The sequence below is a fragment of the Nansenia antarctica genome, assembly GCF_963989245.1.
Source record: "Nansenia antarctica genome assembly, chromosome: 19".
In the NCBI taxonomy this organism is placed as follows: domain Eukaryota; kingdom Metazoa; phylum Chordata; class Actinopteri; order Argentiniformes; family Microstomatidae; genus Nansenia; species Nansenia antarctica.
In genome coordinates, this window is record NC_137692.1 from 10889088 (window position 1) to 10906765 (window position 17678).

General features: G+C 44.3%; 1 protein-coding gene across 1 annotated transcript in view; it reads left to right on the plus strand.

Moving 5' to 3' along the window:
* The window catches only part of LOC308174167 (protocadherin-15-like), a gene marked incomplete at both ends in the record, with an annotated part of 188179 nt that overhangs the window by 110025 nt on the left and 60476 nt on the right, over window positions 1-17678 (plus strand). Inside the window, 5 exons of the mRNA XM_080549237.1 lie at window positions 3136-3441; window positions 5996-6226; window positions 10551-10667; window positions 15864-16004; window positions 16921-17033. Coding sequence (XP_080405363.1) covers window positions 3136-3441; window positions 5996-6226; window positions 10551-10667; window positions 15864-16004; window positions 16921-17033 — 908 coding nt within the window. The remainder of the gene's footprint in view (window positions 1-3135; window positions 3442-5995; window positions 6227-10550; window positions 10668-15863; window positions 16005-16920; window positions 17034-17678) is intronic.

The following is a 17678-nucleotide window of genomic DNA, read 5'->3' on the forward strand; positions in this document are numbered from 1 at the left end:
GCTGGCCTGAGCTAGATTACCTTTCCTGCTACGACTGGTTGATTGATGATTCACTTACTTAGTCAAATGTATTGATTGTAAGTCACTTTGGAATAAAGCGTCTGCTAAATGCCAAAAATGTAAATGTAAATGGCCCCTCTTAGACTACTCTTGATTTATTGGTGGAACAACACACACATGTCATGTTCCTCATGATGAGTGGATCATACATCCTAAAACATGTCTCAACACCATTACAGAAGGTGTTTCAGTATGTTACGCATCAGCAAAATAAATGTCATTATCTGGTGGCAGCTCAGTTGCTACCAGTTTTTGGGATTCACAACACTTTCTTTTAACTAGAACAGCTGTGCCTTTTTACCTACTAAAAGAGCCGCCTCAGGGGACCCCCTCTTTACAATGCTTAAGCTGCTATTTACACACAACGACCACTCGTTGGCCGCTTGTAAATTAGCCTGCCTCCTACACAGAAAAACGGCAAAATAGCTTCATATTAGCTTATCCTGATGTGATTTTGAAAATATAAGGATACTGGGTGGTAGATAGTAGGCACATATCTAGGAAAAGTCATGAAAGGAGGGTCCTGATCAAGTGCAAAGTGCAAAGATATAAAATGTGTCTTTACTCACAGTGACAGTACGGGGACAGTATGGGGACAGTTTGGGGACTCTTACCGTGATCCGGACCGTGAAAATGACCCCTCATGGCTGTTCTAGTGTTAACAGAGTAGCATGTGGCCCTTATCTGCAGGCAGATTTTAGTGATGCTTACCATAGCAATTCCTGCATTGTGAAGAAGCTTAATGCTAACCCTGAGGCCTCCTACTGTATGGTACATGATCATCAAGGGCTAATAGCAGCTGTCCCACCTGTTCCCGCTATCCCGCTACCTTAAAGAGACTAGACTAGTCTGTTTACAATGTGTAGCATTGTACCACCGTGTGGTTGTGTTTCTCATTAGCATAATACTTTTGAAGTGCTAAACACACCCATACATTGTCACCAAGGAGCTGTAATCTAGGCAAGCACTTGGCTTCTATGACTGGGGAACAGACCATTAGCATTTGCATTGTCAGCTACTGGAATTGCAGACGACAAAACTATGTGTAACATCGTAGCTGATTGGAGAGGCTTTTGAACATAGCATTTGCTAATGTATAATCATTTGGTAATGTAATTATTATAACACACACACACACACACATACACACACATGTATGCGCACACACACACACACACACACACACACACACACACACACACACACGCACATTCCTCCCACTATCCTTCTTGATAAAGACAATGTCAAGCCCATGGATACTAGATAGTTCCAAAAAATAAAAAAATAAAAAATACTATATCTAGCAAACAGTAAAGTGAAATAATGTTTCCACATGAGTGGAACTTCAGCAGTTTTTAACTAGACAAGTCTAATAAACGTGTAATTGATTTGAAAGAAGACGACTCTTCTCCTTCCTGACAGTAAGAAGGAGACCCACCCTGCAGCACAGCAGAGTGTTTAGTCTTCCGTCTCATCCCCTGTTCATTTGTTCATTTGGAGATCAGTGTCTTTGTGGCTGGCGCGTGACGAATCATCAAGTTCAGAAGGCTGAAGCTGCTTCCTGCAAACTTGGCAAACCAACAAAAGGAAATCCTTGTGCTAAATCACATTTTCAAAACATAGACTTCCATTCTTTATTCAGCAAAAAACTAAAAAGTTAAAATATGACTAAATATGAAATCTAAGGATGAGAAATGGAAGAGGGCATGTAGAACTACTCTCTGAGGAAGAGGATAAAGGAAAAAATCCAAATCACCCAAGAATATGACAGCTCATTAGTATGCAACCATGGGGTGTGTGTGTGTGTGTGTGTGTGTGTGTGTGTGTGTGTGTGTGTGTGTGTGTGTGTGTGTGTGTGTGTGTGTGCGCGTGTGCTTGTGCTTGTGCTTGTGCGTGTCTGAAATTGTAATACCTCTCTGATCTAATTACGGATTATTTTTTAATATATGTATATATATATAGAATCAGAATCAGAAGACTTTTATTGCCATGACATGTAAACATGTTAGGAATTTGGTTTGGAACAATGGAGCACGGTTTACAGCAGGACAGGTGCAAGACAGGACAAGACAGTGCAAACCAACATCAAAGTGCAAGAGTCATAATTAATATAAATATAAAGAGAGAAGGGGATCAGATGTGGTTGAGATGCATTGCTCCTAATTTGTATTACATAGTGAGCCAGATACATGTTGAGAACCAAGGCTAAAGATTGAGCCATGGCATTAAGCCTTTATGAAACAGATGTACAAATATCATGTTAACATATACAAATAAACCAAAATGTTTCACTGCAATGAAATGACATCATTACTTTCACCTCACGGCTCATGACTTTTTAAGAGCCTTGATTCCTTTAATACGTAGTCCAATTCAATCAATTCAGAAATGTGTATATTCTGTTATACACTCTATACACTGTTACACAGACACTGTGACACAAACACACACACACACACGCACACACACACACACACACACACACACACACACACACACAAACACACACACACACACACACAATGTTGAATTCATGCTTCATCAGCTTAGTCTAGCTGTAGGTGATGGGCCTACAGTTAAAATGTGTGTGTAATAAGAGTGCTTGTGTCTGCAGAGGCATACACTTCAATGTATCTAACAAGTGGCCTGGGGTGGTCCAGTGGTCTAGCACCGCGGTCTACAGTGCACACATATGCCCATGTCGGCATGGGTTCGAATCCGGCCCATGCCCTGCTGACATGCCCTCTCTCCCTTACTTTCCTGTCTGTCTTCACTGTATCTGTCTTATAAAATGAAAAATATGAGTGGGACTCCCCCACTCAGAAAAATAACTTAAAAAAAAAAAAATGACATGTGCTTGTGCCAGCAGAGCATTTGAGTAAACCATTCCACACATATCTCTGTGTATCGCTTCCCTCTCCTTCTTCTTCTGTTGTATTGACATGCATCGTTTCATGTCGACCTCGCTCCATCTCTACCTTCATCGCCTCTCCCTGTCTCTCTCCTCAAATACACAACACGCGTCGTGTTCCCTGACCGTAACCTCTCCTCTGTCTCTACCCGTCCTCCTTTAAGGCCACAGACAAAGACGGTACGGTGAACGGCGAGGTCCGCTACCGGATCGTGAACCACCCGGCGTTGTTCACCGTCAACGCTAACGGCAGCATCTTCACGGCCGTGCCTCTGGACCGGGAGCAGCAGAGCCGGTACGACCTGGTGGTGGAGGCGTCGGACGGGGCCGTGGACCCCCGCAGGACCACCCTGACCGTCTCCGTCCAGGTCACGGACATCGACGACAACAGCCCGGTCTTCTCCCAGGAGACGTACGTGGTCAGCGTGCCCGAGAACAGCCCTGTGGGAACGCTGGTCCTACGCCTCAGTGTGAGTACTTTTGGGTTTCTTTTTTTTATGCTTGTATGTAAAGCACTTTGAATTGTTCGGCCCTGGGGTCACATGGTAGAAACAAAATATTTGATGTGTGAATCCGTTCCCTCGATTTAGTAAATCTGTTCCCTCGGTTTAGTAATTCGTTAGGGTTAGGGTTAGGGTTAGGGTTAGGCCCTACGAGCCAGAACGATCGCAAGGATTCTAACCCTAACCCTAATCCTTGCGATCGTTCTGGCTCGTAGGGCCTAACCCTAACCCTAATGAATTACTAAACCGAGGGAACGGATTACTAAACCGAGGGAACAGATTCACACATCAAATCATTTTTTTCTACAATGTGACCCCAGGGGGGGCTCTGTATCTTTGAATTGCCCCTGTTGTATGAGATGTACTCTACAAATCAACTTTCCTCGCCTTGCCTTGAGTGTGTGTGGGGTTTAGTATGTTAAATAGTGACATGACTCACCTGTCACCCCTACCCCATCTCTCTCTCTCTCTCTCTCTCTCTCTCTCTCTCTCTCTCTCTCTCTCTCTCTCTCCAGTGATGGGCAAGAGGGCCTTCAAAGGTCTCCTGTATTTAAACGCGTCCTTTAACATCGTTAAACTTCAAAACGTCTTTAGGCCCGCATCTCAGCTGCCATACTTATGCTTATCCAGGCCTTTTAGCCTCTCACTTGTGTAACAGGAGTGTAAAAGGTTTTCTCACTATGAGAGAGAGTCTAGCATGTCAGAACTCTCAGAGTGTCTTTGGACACTAAAAGCTTGTCGTCTCACCTCGTCAAACACGCTGAACCTCTGAACACGCTCTGACGTTAGAGAGTCTCTGCCAGAAAATAATTTCTTCACCCCCCCACCCCCCCACCCCCACACCACAACCCTATTTCTTGACAAACTTCCAACTCCACGAACCCCCAAGCGCCTTGATGGAAAGTTGACGGAAGCTAATCTGGAGGTGAATCCAGGGGATTCCTCATGTTGTTTGTGTTGAAGAGGAGACAGGGGAATTACTCCAGAGCAGAGAGGGGGGGAGGGAGTGCAGACATGTTGTGAGGTTGTGTTGTGAGTGACGTCTCACTTCCAGAGGTAGAAAGCGAGGGAGGAGGAGATGAGTGTGTGGGGGGATGAGTGGATAACACTGAGATGTGACAAGGCTCATCTCCTAGGTAACCACACCTTCACCTGTGGGTGGGGGTGAGGGTGAGGGTGGGGGTGGGGGTGAGGGCAGGGGGAATGGCCTAGTGGAGGGCTTTGACCCAGTGGTGGGGTTTCAACAGGTCTCCCCTGTGGTCTCCCTGATATACTGTATATATATATATATAATTATTATTATATATGTTTTTTTACTGGTACTGCTGGTACTGTACATATTATATTATATTATATTATTATAAGGGGCTTGACTTGTTATCATTCTGACGTCGTAACTTCTAATCAGGATGTTGGGTTGTGTGTGTGTGTGTATGTGTGTGTGTGTGTGTGTGTGTGTGTGTGTGTGTGTGTGTGTGTGTGTGTAGTGTGTAGTGTGTAGTGTGTGTACGTGCGTGCGTGCGTGCGTGTGTGTGAGCGTGCGCTCGTGTGTGTGTGTGCTCATCTTTAATGAGCTCCAGTTGCATAGTCTATGCAGCATAAGATAACATATTTTCTGAGCTTTGTCCTTTCATCTTAAGGCGTCATTCAATCAGTCTTATTATTGAGTCTTATTTAGCATTTAAACATAATTGAAAATGACCATTAGTATTATTTTAACACACATGCCTTAATTATCTAAACCATTTTCAGCATTTCCTTGTATACATCTCTCTCCTTCCCCCCAGCCCTCCATTACAATCAGTTTTTAAAAAACAAGTGAAGCAACACATCATAATGCATTAGACCCTAACTGAGTGTTTATTGTAATACTATTTCTGCTATTTATTGTTGTTTGTGGACTTGTGTTTGTAACTTTGATTTGTTTTTATGTGTTCTTATGTGATGTTATGTACAGTATATGTTGAAGTCTTTCTTCTTCGATGAACATATTCATCAATCAGCTAATGGGGATCCTAATAAATCAAATCAAATCCTTCCCTCTCCCTGCCTCCCTCCCTCCCTCCCTCCCTTTCTGCCTCTCTCCCTGCCTGCCTCCCTCCCTCCCACCCTCCCTCTCTCCCTGCCTCCCTCCCTGCCTCCCTCCCTCCCTCCCTCTCTGCCTCTCTCCCTGCCTGCCTCCCTCCCTCCCACCCTCCCTCTCTCCCTGCCTCCCTCCCTGCCTCCCTCCCACCCTCCCTCCCACCCTCCCTCCCACCCTGCCTCCCTCCCTCCCTGCCTCTCTCTCTCCCTCCCTCCCTCCCTCCCTCCCTCCCACCCTCCCTCCCACCCTGCCTCCCTCCCTCCCTGCCTCCCTCCCTCCCTCCCTCCCACCCTCCCTCCCACCCTCCCTGCCTCCCTGCCTCCCTCCCTCCCTCCCTGCCTCCCTCCCTCCCTGCCTGGCTGCCTCCCTCCCTCCCTCCCTGCCTTCCTCCCTCCCTCCCTCCCTCCCTCCCTGCCTGCCTCTCTCCCTCCCTCCCAGGCTGTGGATGCAGACCTGTTCTCCAACATCACGTACAGGATCAAGACAGAGTCCGCCAGGCAGCTGTTCTCCATCAACGCCACCACTGGCGAGCTGTCCGTGTTGCAGGCCGTGGACTTCGAGGACCTGGCCAGCATGGGCACGGGCACCACCTACACCTTCCAGGTGGAGGCCATCGACCAGGGGGGGGTGATGCCCCCCGGGAAGGCCACGGTCACGGTCCGGATCACGGTAAGAGTCCCCAAACTGTCCCCATACTGTCCCCGTACTGTCACAATACTGTCCCCGTACTGTCCCCATACTGTCCCCATACTGTCACTCTATGTTGTTGTCTCTTGCTCTCATTTAAGGATCAAATCGTGACGTTAGAATTATAAGGTTCTATCTCCATTTTTGTCAAAATTTAGTTTTTTACATACCGGTACATGAAATGCAACTCAAAGCGCTTACATTGTTAAATGTAGTTTGTGCACACGTCTCCCCCCAGGGAGAACAGAGCTCTGGGCACAGGGTCAGTCTTCCTCGACACCTACAATGACCACAAAATTGATTTTGAGAACCACAAATGAGTCCCGTTGTTTGGTATTAATTAAGATAACCTGACATTGAAACCGTTCTTCATCTCATTTCATCGTCATTTATGAGCTGCTACCATCACCAACCACTTTGTCTCTCTCATGTTTATCTCAGTGATTGTTTGGAGGGAACACCAATAATGTCAACACTGTCAGTAAATCCTTCACTGCTCTTGTCATTGATTGATTGATTGAAAACTTTATTAGAAGATTTGCAGAAGTAGGTACATGAAAGTACATATTACATACAAGGTCAACTAACAGGATAAAAACCCAAGAAAGCCACTGGCTTATTTCAATTGGGGTCCTTGATTCTCAATTCATCGTTACATGTAAGACAGACAAAAAAAACTAGTACTATCTACAAGATAATACAGACAAATAACTAGTACTATCTACAAGATAAAGCATACATCCATCATGGGAAGAACAATACAACAAAACATAAGGTATGTACAGCGGGTAGGACAGGTGGGGACATACACCACAGGTGGGGGCGGGGGACAAAACACAAAGTAACGACCTTGTGGTAGCGTTCGCAGCCCTTCACATGTCTTCAAAACTCCTGTCTGCTGCAGCAGCGGCATTGAGGTAGACCACTGTTGAGATAACCATCTCAGTGGCCTTGCGGTTAGGGTCCGCCCTGAGATTGGGAGGTTGTGAGTTCGATCCCCGGCCGAGTCATACCAAAGACTATAAAAATGGTACCCGATGCCTCCCTGCTTGGCACTCAGCATTAAGGGTTGGATTGGGGGGTGTCATGTCCAGGGGGTGTACATCAAGCCGCCTCACGCTACGGAAACAGGAGATCCTGTCCTAAGGGCCGATAGGACTTATTAATTGTTGCGATGACAGTATGAACCTTTTAGGGTGGATTCACACCTAGCTAGTTGGTCCGAAACAGGGAGCGTTTCCCCCTAATACGGTTCGTTTGGGCAAATGCAGTGGTGTACTCTACGTGATACGCAGGACTACGCCGTATACCCACTAGGAAAGGCCAAGGATTTCCATATACCCACTTAACAATGTGTGAGGATACGTAACAGCGTTTTGTGACAGAACTTTCACTTTCATTCATAAAATTCACCCCGTCTGTGTTACAAAGCACTTGAATTTTGGACCATTGGGACTGACTATAACGTCATATAATTAATTTTAATTTTAATATACCATCAAAGGGGGGAGATGCGACATGAATTATGTCAAAATGCAGCACTATCATGCACAGATCAGCCTTATAACATGTCATTTATATATATATATATATATATATATACACTACACACCTTTTCTGAAAGGCCCCAGAGGCTGCAACACCTAAGCAAGAGGCACCACCAACCAAACACTGCCATGAAGACCAAGGAACTCTCCAAACAAGTCCGAGACAAAGTTGTTGAGAAGTACAAGTCAGGCTTTTTTTATACAGCAAAAACCTCCTACCTAACAGTGTTCCTGTGTGACAACAAGGAAACAGCATCAAACACTGTCCTTATCAGAGGACAAACTCACTCTAGTGTTTGATGCTGTTTCCTTGTTGTCACCCAGGAACACTGTTTGATGGGCTACGGTAAGCCATAGTAGCACTTGTGTTATCAGAACCTCAATTCTGCTATTTGATACAGCAGCCATGATTTTTTAGTGAGTCTAATGGATTCACACCTGGTTTTTCTAAGAGTGGTGATACTTTTGGAAGTATATTTTTGTGTTCGATTTCCTTTTTGTTTTGTTTTTCGAAAGGTTTTTTGTTTATCTCTGTGAAAAGCCTTGCAAATAGATGTCGCCTACCCGTTTCCTGTGTTTACAAAGGCACACTAGCAAACGTTTCTCATACTCCTGAAACATACAGTGGGGGAACAGTATTGAACATTTGTGTCTAGTAAATGTCTTTTTAATCAGCCTATTCAAGTGAAACTTGCACCAGTCTTTGGTATTAACTCAAACAATCCAGACCAAAAAATATGAAGGAAATATGTTGGCGGTACCTCGGTAGAACTTTCTTATTAAAGTCCCCCGCCTCCGCAATGAAGGTCGGCCTAGGGGATTAGATGACTCCTGCCTGCTCAATGTCGCGGACAGTTGTTTGAGTGCAGCCCATAGTGTCGGCTTGGGGGAGACTGCAGTAATGATAACGGATGAGAATTCTCGAGGGAGATACCAAAGGTCATTTTAACATCAAGTATACCAAGTGAGGGGTAAAAGTAGGATGAGAGTGGCGCCACATCAGCACATCAGTGGTTATTAATCATGAAGCGTTACTCCTCCGTCCTGGCGCCCCCCCCGTATATGGTATCATACGGTAATGATTATGTCTTATTCAATGTTGGGCTTTTCATTTCGATCCATGTCTGTTGAGTTGCACTACCTGGGCCACTTGTCTCTCTAATTACGGAACTCAGAGCAGAGTCTCGATGCTGTCCATTCTCAGGGACGTAGTTCTAATGGAACATTCCTCTGCTGTCTGTCGACTCAAAGACAGGGACTCTGGATAATAAGAGGTGACTGGTGAAGATGTGCTTTGTTTTCTGTAATTGCTCTCTTTCCAGCTTCTCTGTTCTCTAACAACAGCAATTGAACTGAATGGGACCGGATTTGATATAGAATAGAGTATGATACCATTATGTGCAACTGTGCAGGGATGTTCTGAGATATGTTACAAGGGTGTGAATACATGAAAGTGAGAAAGCCAAGAATAGTAGTGTAAACAGTCAACATGCTTACCATCATCTATTGCTTGTAGCTCTCAGGTCTTCTGACGGTGGTTTTCTCTGTGTACCACATGTACAAAAGAAGATATTTGGTGAGGCTGCATTCTCATTTTATGCACCTAGATTGTGGAATGCACTGCCAGTTTACATTAGGGATGCAACCTCAGCACATTATGTTCAAGTCAAAACTAAAAACCCATCTTTTTAATATTGCATTTAATTGACAAAATAATTTAATTAAGATGATAAAAACCCATCCTTTTAATATTGCATTTAAATGACAAAATAATAAAATTAAGATTATATAATGATTAAAGCACTTTGAGCTGCAACGTTTGCAGGAAAAGCGGTATACAAATAAAGTTATTATTATTATTATTATTATTATTATTATTATTATTATTATTGTAGTAAACAGCAGTATTTGTTTGTGGCATTGTCCTTTAGAGGCTTCAGTACATCACTTGCTGCTGTATAGCCTTAGGAAGAAAGGACAGGACCATAGTGGACAAATACAACTAGTGTTGTGACCTCAATAGCCATTTTCTATAACTACCATGTAACAACTGAGGAGATTGATTGATAACAGTGCTCGCTCGCCTTCCTCTCACAGGTCATTGTGAGTTTGTATATTCGTCTGGGGTCGTCCATAGAGAAGTGTGTGGTAGTGGTGGTCTAGTGGATAATGCGTTGGACTGGTGCTCGGGGGGGTTGGAGTTCAAATCCCGCCTGAAACACCGCCACTAGTGTGCCCTTAAGAAAGGCACTTAGCCCTCAGTTACTCCAGGGGGAATATCCCACCCCCCCAATCTGTAACTGTCAATCGCTTTGGATTTAAAAGTGTCAGCTAAATGGGCAAATTCTTAACGTGCTTCCATTGATTATCCTGGATACTTGGGAATGGAGGCTCTCCAATACTGTGACAGTGTGTGGATAATTCATCAAGAAAAGGGGACGATCAAAATACCGCGATAGAACAGGCGCATCTGCAGTATGATTAATTAAATATGCAAGACAATGTCAGTTAGTGTAGCTGATAAAGTCAATGGTCGGCACATTCCATTTGACCCTGACTACACCAAAAACCATCAATCATGGAGACGGTGTCTGAGCGACAGCGTCCTCTGAGATAGTGATGAACAAGAATGAAGTTGCAAACTGACATTTATAATCACTCAGCTTGAATGGGGCATTTCATCTCCAATGAAAGAGCAGTAAGCTAGTGTTAGGTTCTGTACTTGCATTGATTAATTCCTTTTTCTTTCGTATTGACAGGATATGAATGACTTCTCCCCTGTCTTCACCCAAGTACTCTACAAGGGCATGGTGGCCCCGAACGCAGAGAAAGGAACGATCATTACGACAGTGCTCGCTGAAGACCAGGACCCTCCTGTGAGTATGACTGACTGGATGACGTGTGACCAAGGCAAGATTCATACCTGGGGCTCCCGTTTTTTGTTTTTTTTGAGTGGGGCAGTCCCACTCATATTTTTCATTTTATTGACAGATACAGTAGAGATTTAGACAGGAAGGATGGGTGAGAGAGAGAGAGGAGGGATGACATGCAGGATATGTCCCCGGACGGAATCGAACCGGGGACCCTGCGGTTACATGGTCAACGCTTAACCCGCTACGCCACCTAAGCGACCCAAGACAAGTGCAAACTTGCTACGCTAGGCATTAGCTTGAGGAGCAGCTTGGGGAGCCAAAGCCTGTTTCCAGGTGTCCGGTCAAGGTTGCCTTACTAATCACCCTAAGACCATAGTCGTTTTTACCAATGTGGCTAATGGTAAAGTCAATGACTTTTCAAAGTGAATCTTTTACCCAGAAAAGAGACTTCATTGATTATTTGAGTAAAGGCTGAGGCAGCATTATATTGTAATATAGTTGAACCTTTCTAACCAACATGCTTGGTGATACATATCCTGAACGTATGGCATTCCTCTCCTCTCTGTGATATTGTCATAGTTGTGATTACTTCTGTTTAGTATAATAAAGACGAGCCCCTAAGGGACCATTAGGCTCGAGAACCATCGGTGGGGTGGTACTAAGACAGCTACATCATTCCAACAAGACCCATGTCACATGAACTATGACCCTCTGGGGTCTTAAGAAAACACTTGTGAATTTAAACCAGAAGTTTGGTGGTTATCGACCTCCTTCCGTTGTTTTCCCAATTGGGTTTGGGGGGTCTAAGTGCTCCCAGTGGCTGATGAACACTGAACATCTCTGGGGTCCATTCTGGTAGACGATTGCCTGTCAGTACCAGTGGAATTCTACCTTCAACCACATCTGAACCCTTTCACCCTAACTCTTTTGTCTTCTTCACTTTGAAGAGCAGCCTACAGTACTCTCTGTCATCTCATTCTAGTTGATGCCCACACTGAAGCTAGGCAGGGGCTCAACTCTGTGTACTTCTAGTGGGCAGTATTGACATGCCAAACCCCGGGTACCTCCGCAGACTTAGTTTGACAGACAGATACGGATAACACCTCCTAACTACGAGGACGTGTTTAAACCAGTCTCATATTGACCTGGATTTGGGAGCTCAAATAACTTTATCGACAAGACGTCTGTCTCAGGCACTTCTGTCAGCTATAGTATGCCTAGCCTATTGACCGTGCACACACACACACACACACACACACACACACACACACACACACAGAAACGCACACAAACCATAACTTTTCCACCCCCATGCTTCACAGTCGGTATGAGGTTCTTGTGTTCAAATGCTGTCTTTGGTTTGCGCCAATCATGTCTTCTGTTATTCCAAATCATTTAACTTTGGATTCATCTGTCCAAAGAACATTGTTACAGAAGAGCTAGTGTTTGTCTGGCAAACTTGTGTCTTGCCCTGATGGGTTTCCTCCTTGCACACCTCCCATGACAATCTAAATTGTGCAGTCTATTTCTGATGGTAGATGCAAATAGGTGTACTTTGACACTGTGGGAAGAGCTACCTGTAGGTCTCATTATGACATTAGGATTGTTGGAGACTTCTTGAAGCATCTTGCAGTATTATATGCTCTTGGGCTGAACTTGCTAGGAATGGCCTGACCAGGAGGCTGTTCCACGAAGCGCGATTAGAGATAATCCAGACTAGTTTTGATCATTTGCAATCATTTCAACTCGAGTTCCGTTTCATGTGTGGCTCAAATAATGTGGCTCAAATAATTTGCTGCTTGGTTGCTATGCTATGCAACCAATCCTTCAAAACAAACCTGGTAGCGACCAGGTTTACGGTCTGGTTTAAGTAATATGTGTGTCCAAAATGTCTCACAGGCGGAAACTAAATCCCGAACGGCAGTTCCGTCAAGTGTCTTTTTGGAAATATTAGTTCCCAGTTACAATGCTAGAAGAACATAATTTACTAGTCAGAAAGGCTTCAAACACCATTGTAGTTATGTTAGTTCTCGTGAATTAGCCTACACCATCATTTTAAACATACATGTTTAGATTAGATTCAACGTATTGCAGACAACGAAACATGACAACATCAGACAACGATGTCATGACAACATCAGACAACGAAATGCAGTAAAAAGTGTATGTCAGAAGCGTCTTAAAAATAAGACTATGCGCTGATGGCAGCGGCTGAGATCACTCTGCCATCCTGGTGATCTGGTAGTTTACTGCTAATATCACCACAGTAGTGAATGTTCATTTATTTAAAAATGAACATAAAACAATAAATAGGGGCTAATATGACCTACACATTTAATCTGTCAGCAATTTCTTGCCAAACCATTTCCCTCGCCTTGTTAATTGCGGCAGTATTGCCCTCTTTTACTTCTCACTGTAATTTTCCAGTCTTAGTATCTTCTTTTGGACAATCAGCTCTTCTGGGCTCCTTCTACCTGCGGGCGCCCAAATCGATAATTTCCAATCCGGACTTCCATGAACATTGATGACACAAGCCTGATTCTCATTCGAGGAATCACTTGAGGCTTGAATCCCAATCGAGAGTTTGCCTGAACGAGGCTTTCCTTTTAATCGCAAATATACTAATCAACGTACGTGGAATAACCCTCAGAGCCCTGCCACAGCTCAAACAGGAGAGAGAGAGAACTAAGGACACAGAGCTAGTTATAATGAAGGAACAGGTTGATTACTGATCAGGAACAGGTGTGTAATGATGGGACTGGAACCAAGCATGCATCTGAGATTTTAGGAGATGGACAACAGCAGGGGGAGACAAAACACAACACACAAAACCAACCAGTAGGCCTATTTCAACATATATGAAACACAGAAATCCAACACTGTACGTAACAATTATTGACCAAGTCATCTCATGGTCAAGGTCAGTGTTCGGGCTCTGCTTTCGTATTCTCTCATCTCGTGACGTTAGAATTATAAGGTTCTATCTCCGTTTTTGTCAAAATTTTGTTTTTTTACATAATCTGATCCATTAGGTGTTTATTAATGCCTGTGTGGTGTTATTTTTAAAATGTTGACATTTTTGAGTTAGTAATTCATAAAATACAAAGGTTCCATCTCACAAAACATAATGGAATGTAAAAACGTTGACGCTCAATATCTCTGAACTACCCTAAACGGAGATAGAACCTTATCATTCTAAGCTCACGATCTGATGTTGTTGTAAGTTTCTCTCTCGCAGCATCTATAGACTCGCTGAGCATGTAAGCTTGTTCTTTAATTCATGACCTGTCTGTTTTGACACTAAACACAAGCAGAATCCAGCTAAAACACAAACACCTTAGTGTGAACCGCATAAGTTCTTAAAATATGTCCTGTGTGACATCTTTGCTCCCTCCCAAAACAAAGTTGTAGTAGGTTTATTCTATACAGAGTACCAACACACATGGCAGATGGCAGATCTGGTAAATCTTAACATTTTTGGGAACATTTCTTTTTTTTCTTTCTTACAATGTTAATGACCAAGTCTGTTCTGTTTACTCCATCAGCGGATATAAAACAGTTATGGTCTGCCAGCTGAAAGCCAGACAAGGAGAGGTGCAAAGTGGTGGGAGAGAGAGAGAGAGAGAGAGAGAGAGAGAGAGAGAGAGAGAGAGAGAGAGAGAGAGAGAGAGAGAGAGAGAGAGAGAGAGAGAGAGAGACGGTGGGGTGGGGGGGGATTAAGTGTAGCCCAGAGGTTTGGCTCTTTAGCGATGTCCAGGTTTCTGGGAGGCAGTGGTAAATGACCTGTGAGAGAGAGAGAGAGAGAGAGAGAGAGAGAGAGGTAGGGAGAGAGGGAGAGAGAAGAGAGAGAGAGAGAGAGAGAGAGAGAGAGAGAGAGAGAGAGAGAGAGTCAAAGCTCCACTAACCTTTATTTACCCCTGTAGCACAAACAAGAGAGACCTGCCAAAAAGACATATGTAAAAACAAGAAACGTTGATAGCTACTGAACCATGCAGTTCTTAGGGGGGAGGGAAAGAAGGAGATGATATCCTGTACTGTAAATATGTATTATGTATTATGTATTTCCTTCTAATTGTGGTATGAAGAACTTCCTATGTTTTGGTCAAGGCATTTGCTTGAGCAGACATGATGTTTCTGTGTACTTCAAAAATACATTCTGCTGCTGACAACAGCAGTAGTTACATCATCAATTCAGACAATTATGCCATATGCCCCTCCGCCATGTTTCACAGATGTGGTGGTATGCTGTAAATCTCGGGCAGGATCCCTTTCTCTCCAAACGTTCCACTTGCATGCACGCTGGTACCTGATCATATTCATTATCTCTCCCCTTTCCCGACATCTGCAGGCTTTTAGGTACTTTTTCTAGCAAACTGTAAGTGGCCATTCTTTTGGAGGGTAACTACTGGTTTGCGCCTTGCAGTAATGCCTCTGTAGCTTGGCTAACCCTATCTTGCGGATGGTAGTCTGACAAATTCACACAATATCCTGGAGAGTGTTCCTGATCACAACCTGGGCAGGGGAGTGTTGATTCTCTTTCTTTTTTTTTTTCTTTTTTTTTTCTGATATTTTTCATTTTTATTGACAGATACAGTAGAGATTTAGACAGGAAGGATGGGTGAGAGAGAGAGGAGGGATGACATGCAGGATATGTCCCCGGCCGGAATCAAACCGGGGACCCTGCGGTTACATGGTCAACGCTTAACCCGCTACGCCACCTAAGCGCCCCTGGGAAATGTTTATTCTCTGACCTGGGTCGGCCCTTGAGGGGTAGGAAGGTGGGGTACACCTCATTGTCCTTGCTTCTCTCCTCAACTCCTGCCTTCAGATCACGAGACCCAGCCAGGTCAATGAAATTCTTGGTCTCAGGAGATTTTAGCATGACATTTCAGTTCTGCGAAACTAGTTACTGTCAGAATCCTGTCTTATTAAACTAGTTACTGTCAGAATCCTGTCTTATTAAACTAGTTTCTGTCAGAATCCTGTCTATTGGCGATGCTGTCGCTCACTGTTAGCGGTAGCAAAGTAGATAACTGAGAACTGGAGAATATTTCAATACCGGCATATGAGAATCGGTTCTCACGAACCATCGGTTCTCACGGCTACTTATTTACTTTACTTAGATAGGTAAAAGAAAGAAAAATAAATACAATAACTGGGGAATCTGACTTGCTGTTGTTGCTGTTCTGTGTCCCCCAGGGTACTCCGGCCAGTTTCGTGCGGTACAGAGTGGACCTGGACCAGTCGCCTTACAGCGGGAGCATCTTTGACGTGGAGGAGGAGTCTGGAAGGGTCGTCACCCGGGTCAACCTTAACGAGGAGCCCAGCACCACCTTTAAAGTATGACGAAGATGAAGATGATGATGATGAAGATGATGATGTTTATAATGACACTTCTATACACATTAGTACAGTTATCAGTTATGTCGAAAACATATACAACTGTGTTCACTAATAATGCAAAAAAAAACAGTGTTCTTTTTGGTATTTGTTACATACAGACGAATAGGTTCAGAAATGTGTGCAGACTGAAACTACTGTAACAGAAATCCCACTTTCTTTTCAGACACATTACCATCGTGCCCTTTGCATACATTTCGAGTGTACCTGCAGGGTTTTTATTCAATAGTGTACATACAGTTCGTACACACACTCCCACGGCCGGTCGTAGGAGTGTCTGTGAAGGTGACCTGAGCGAGGCGTAACCGTGGCGCCCGGCGGGAGGAGCGGGTGTCGAGGGATATTAGGTCCTAATGAGGACAGAGACTCGGGGACGCCCACACCGTCTCTCTCATCTCCTCGCTCTAAGAAAGCAGATCGATACACTTCTACACACGAGCTCTCTGGGAGACCTGATGCTCTCTAGCATCTGGTTCTGCTTTTCTGCTAGCAGAAAAACAGGGTCCTGCGACCAAGCTAAATGGTAAATGGACTGCAGTTATATAGCGGCCTTATTCCAAAGCGCTTTACAACGGCCTCTCATTCACCCATTCACACACACATTCACACACCAATGGCCGGGCCTGATCATCGGGAGCAATTTGGGGTTCAGTGTCTTGCTGCCCAAGGACATCTCGACATGTGGTCAGCCAGGGTTCGAACCGCCGATCTGCCGACCTTCCGATCGTTAGACGCCACATCCTGCGCCCCAGCCTCCCGATTCTAGAAAAACTCGATTCAGGATGGTTAGTAAGACGTTTGTGTGTGTGTGTGTGTGTGTGTGTGTGTGTGTGTGTGTGTGTGTGTGTTTCCCCAGCTTGTTGTGATAGCCTATGATGACGGAGAGCCAGTGAAGGAGAACAGAACCGTGGTGGAGATTACTGTCCTCCAGCCCTCCCGCATACCTATCTTCACTCAGGAGGAGTACAAGTAAGATATACACACATACATACGCACGCATGCATGCACACACACACACACACACACACACACACACACGCACACACACACACACACACACACACACACACACACACAGACACACACACACACACACACATACACACACACATACACACACACACACACACACACAAATACTACACATATACACAGGTGGATCATGGTTTGGGGATGAATTACTTGGACATGACAACACATGCATAGTACAGCCAGTGATTTAGTGCAATATTCCATGACAGGGATGCAGGTGAACAGGATCACAACATCACTTGGTGACACGTTTACACCCCAGACATCATTCTCCATCCAGCCTCAGTGAGAATATTGTGTGATTACTGTATGTTAGCAGTCCAAGCATGTATTACAATTCTGTTTGAGGTGATTGTAAAAGAAAACTGAGTAGCTGTTTTGAAACGACTGAAGACGCAGACTGCTTGGAACAGTTTGTAAAAAATATTTATGTTCCAGAATGTTTTGGGTTTTTTAATCTCTTTTTCCTTCTCGGACTGTATAATGAGGACTGTAAATACATCTTATACAACAGTTAGTTCCAACTAAGTAATTTGATTGGACAAGAGGCATTCCATGAGTGCCGATATACAGTATAACAGC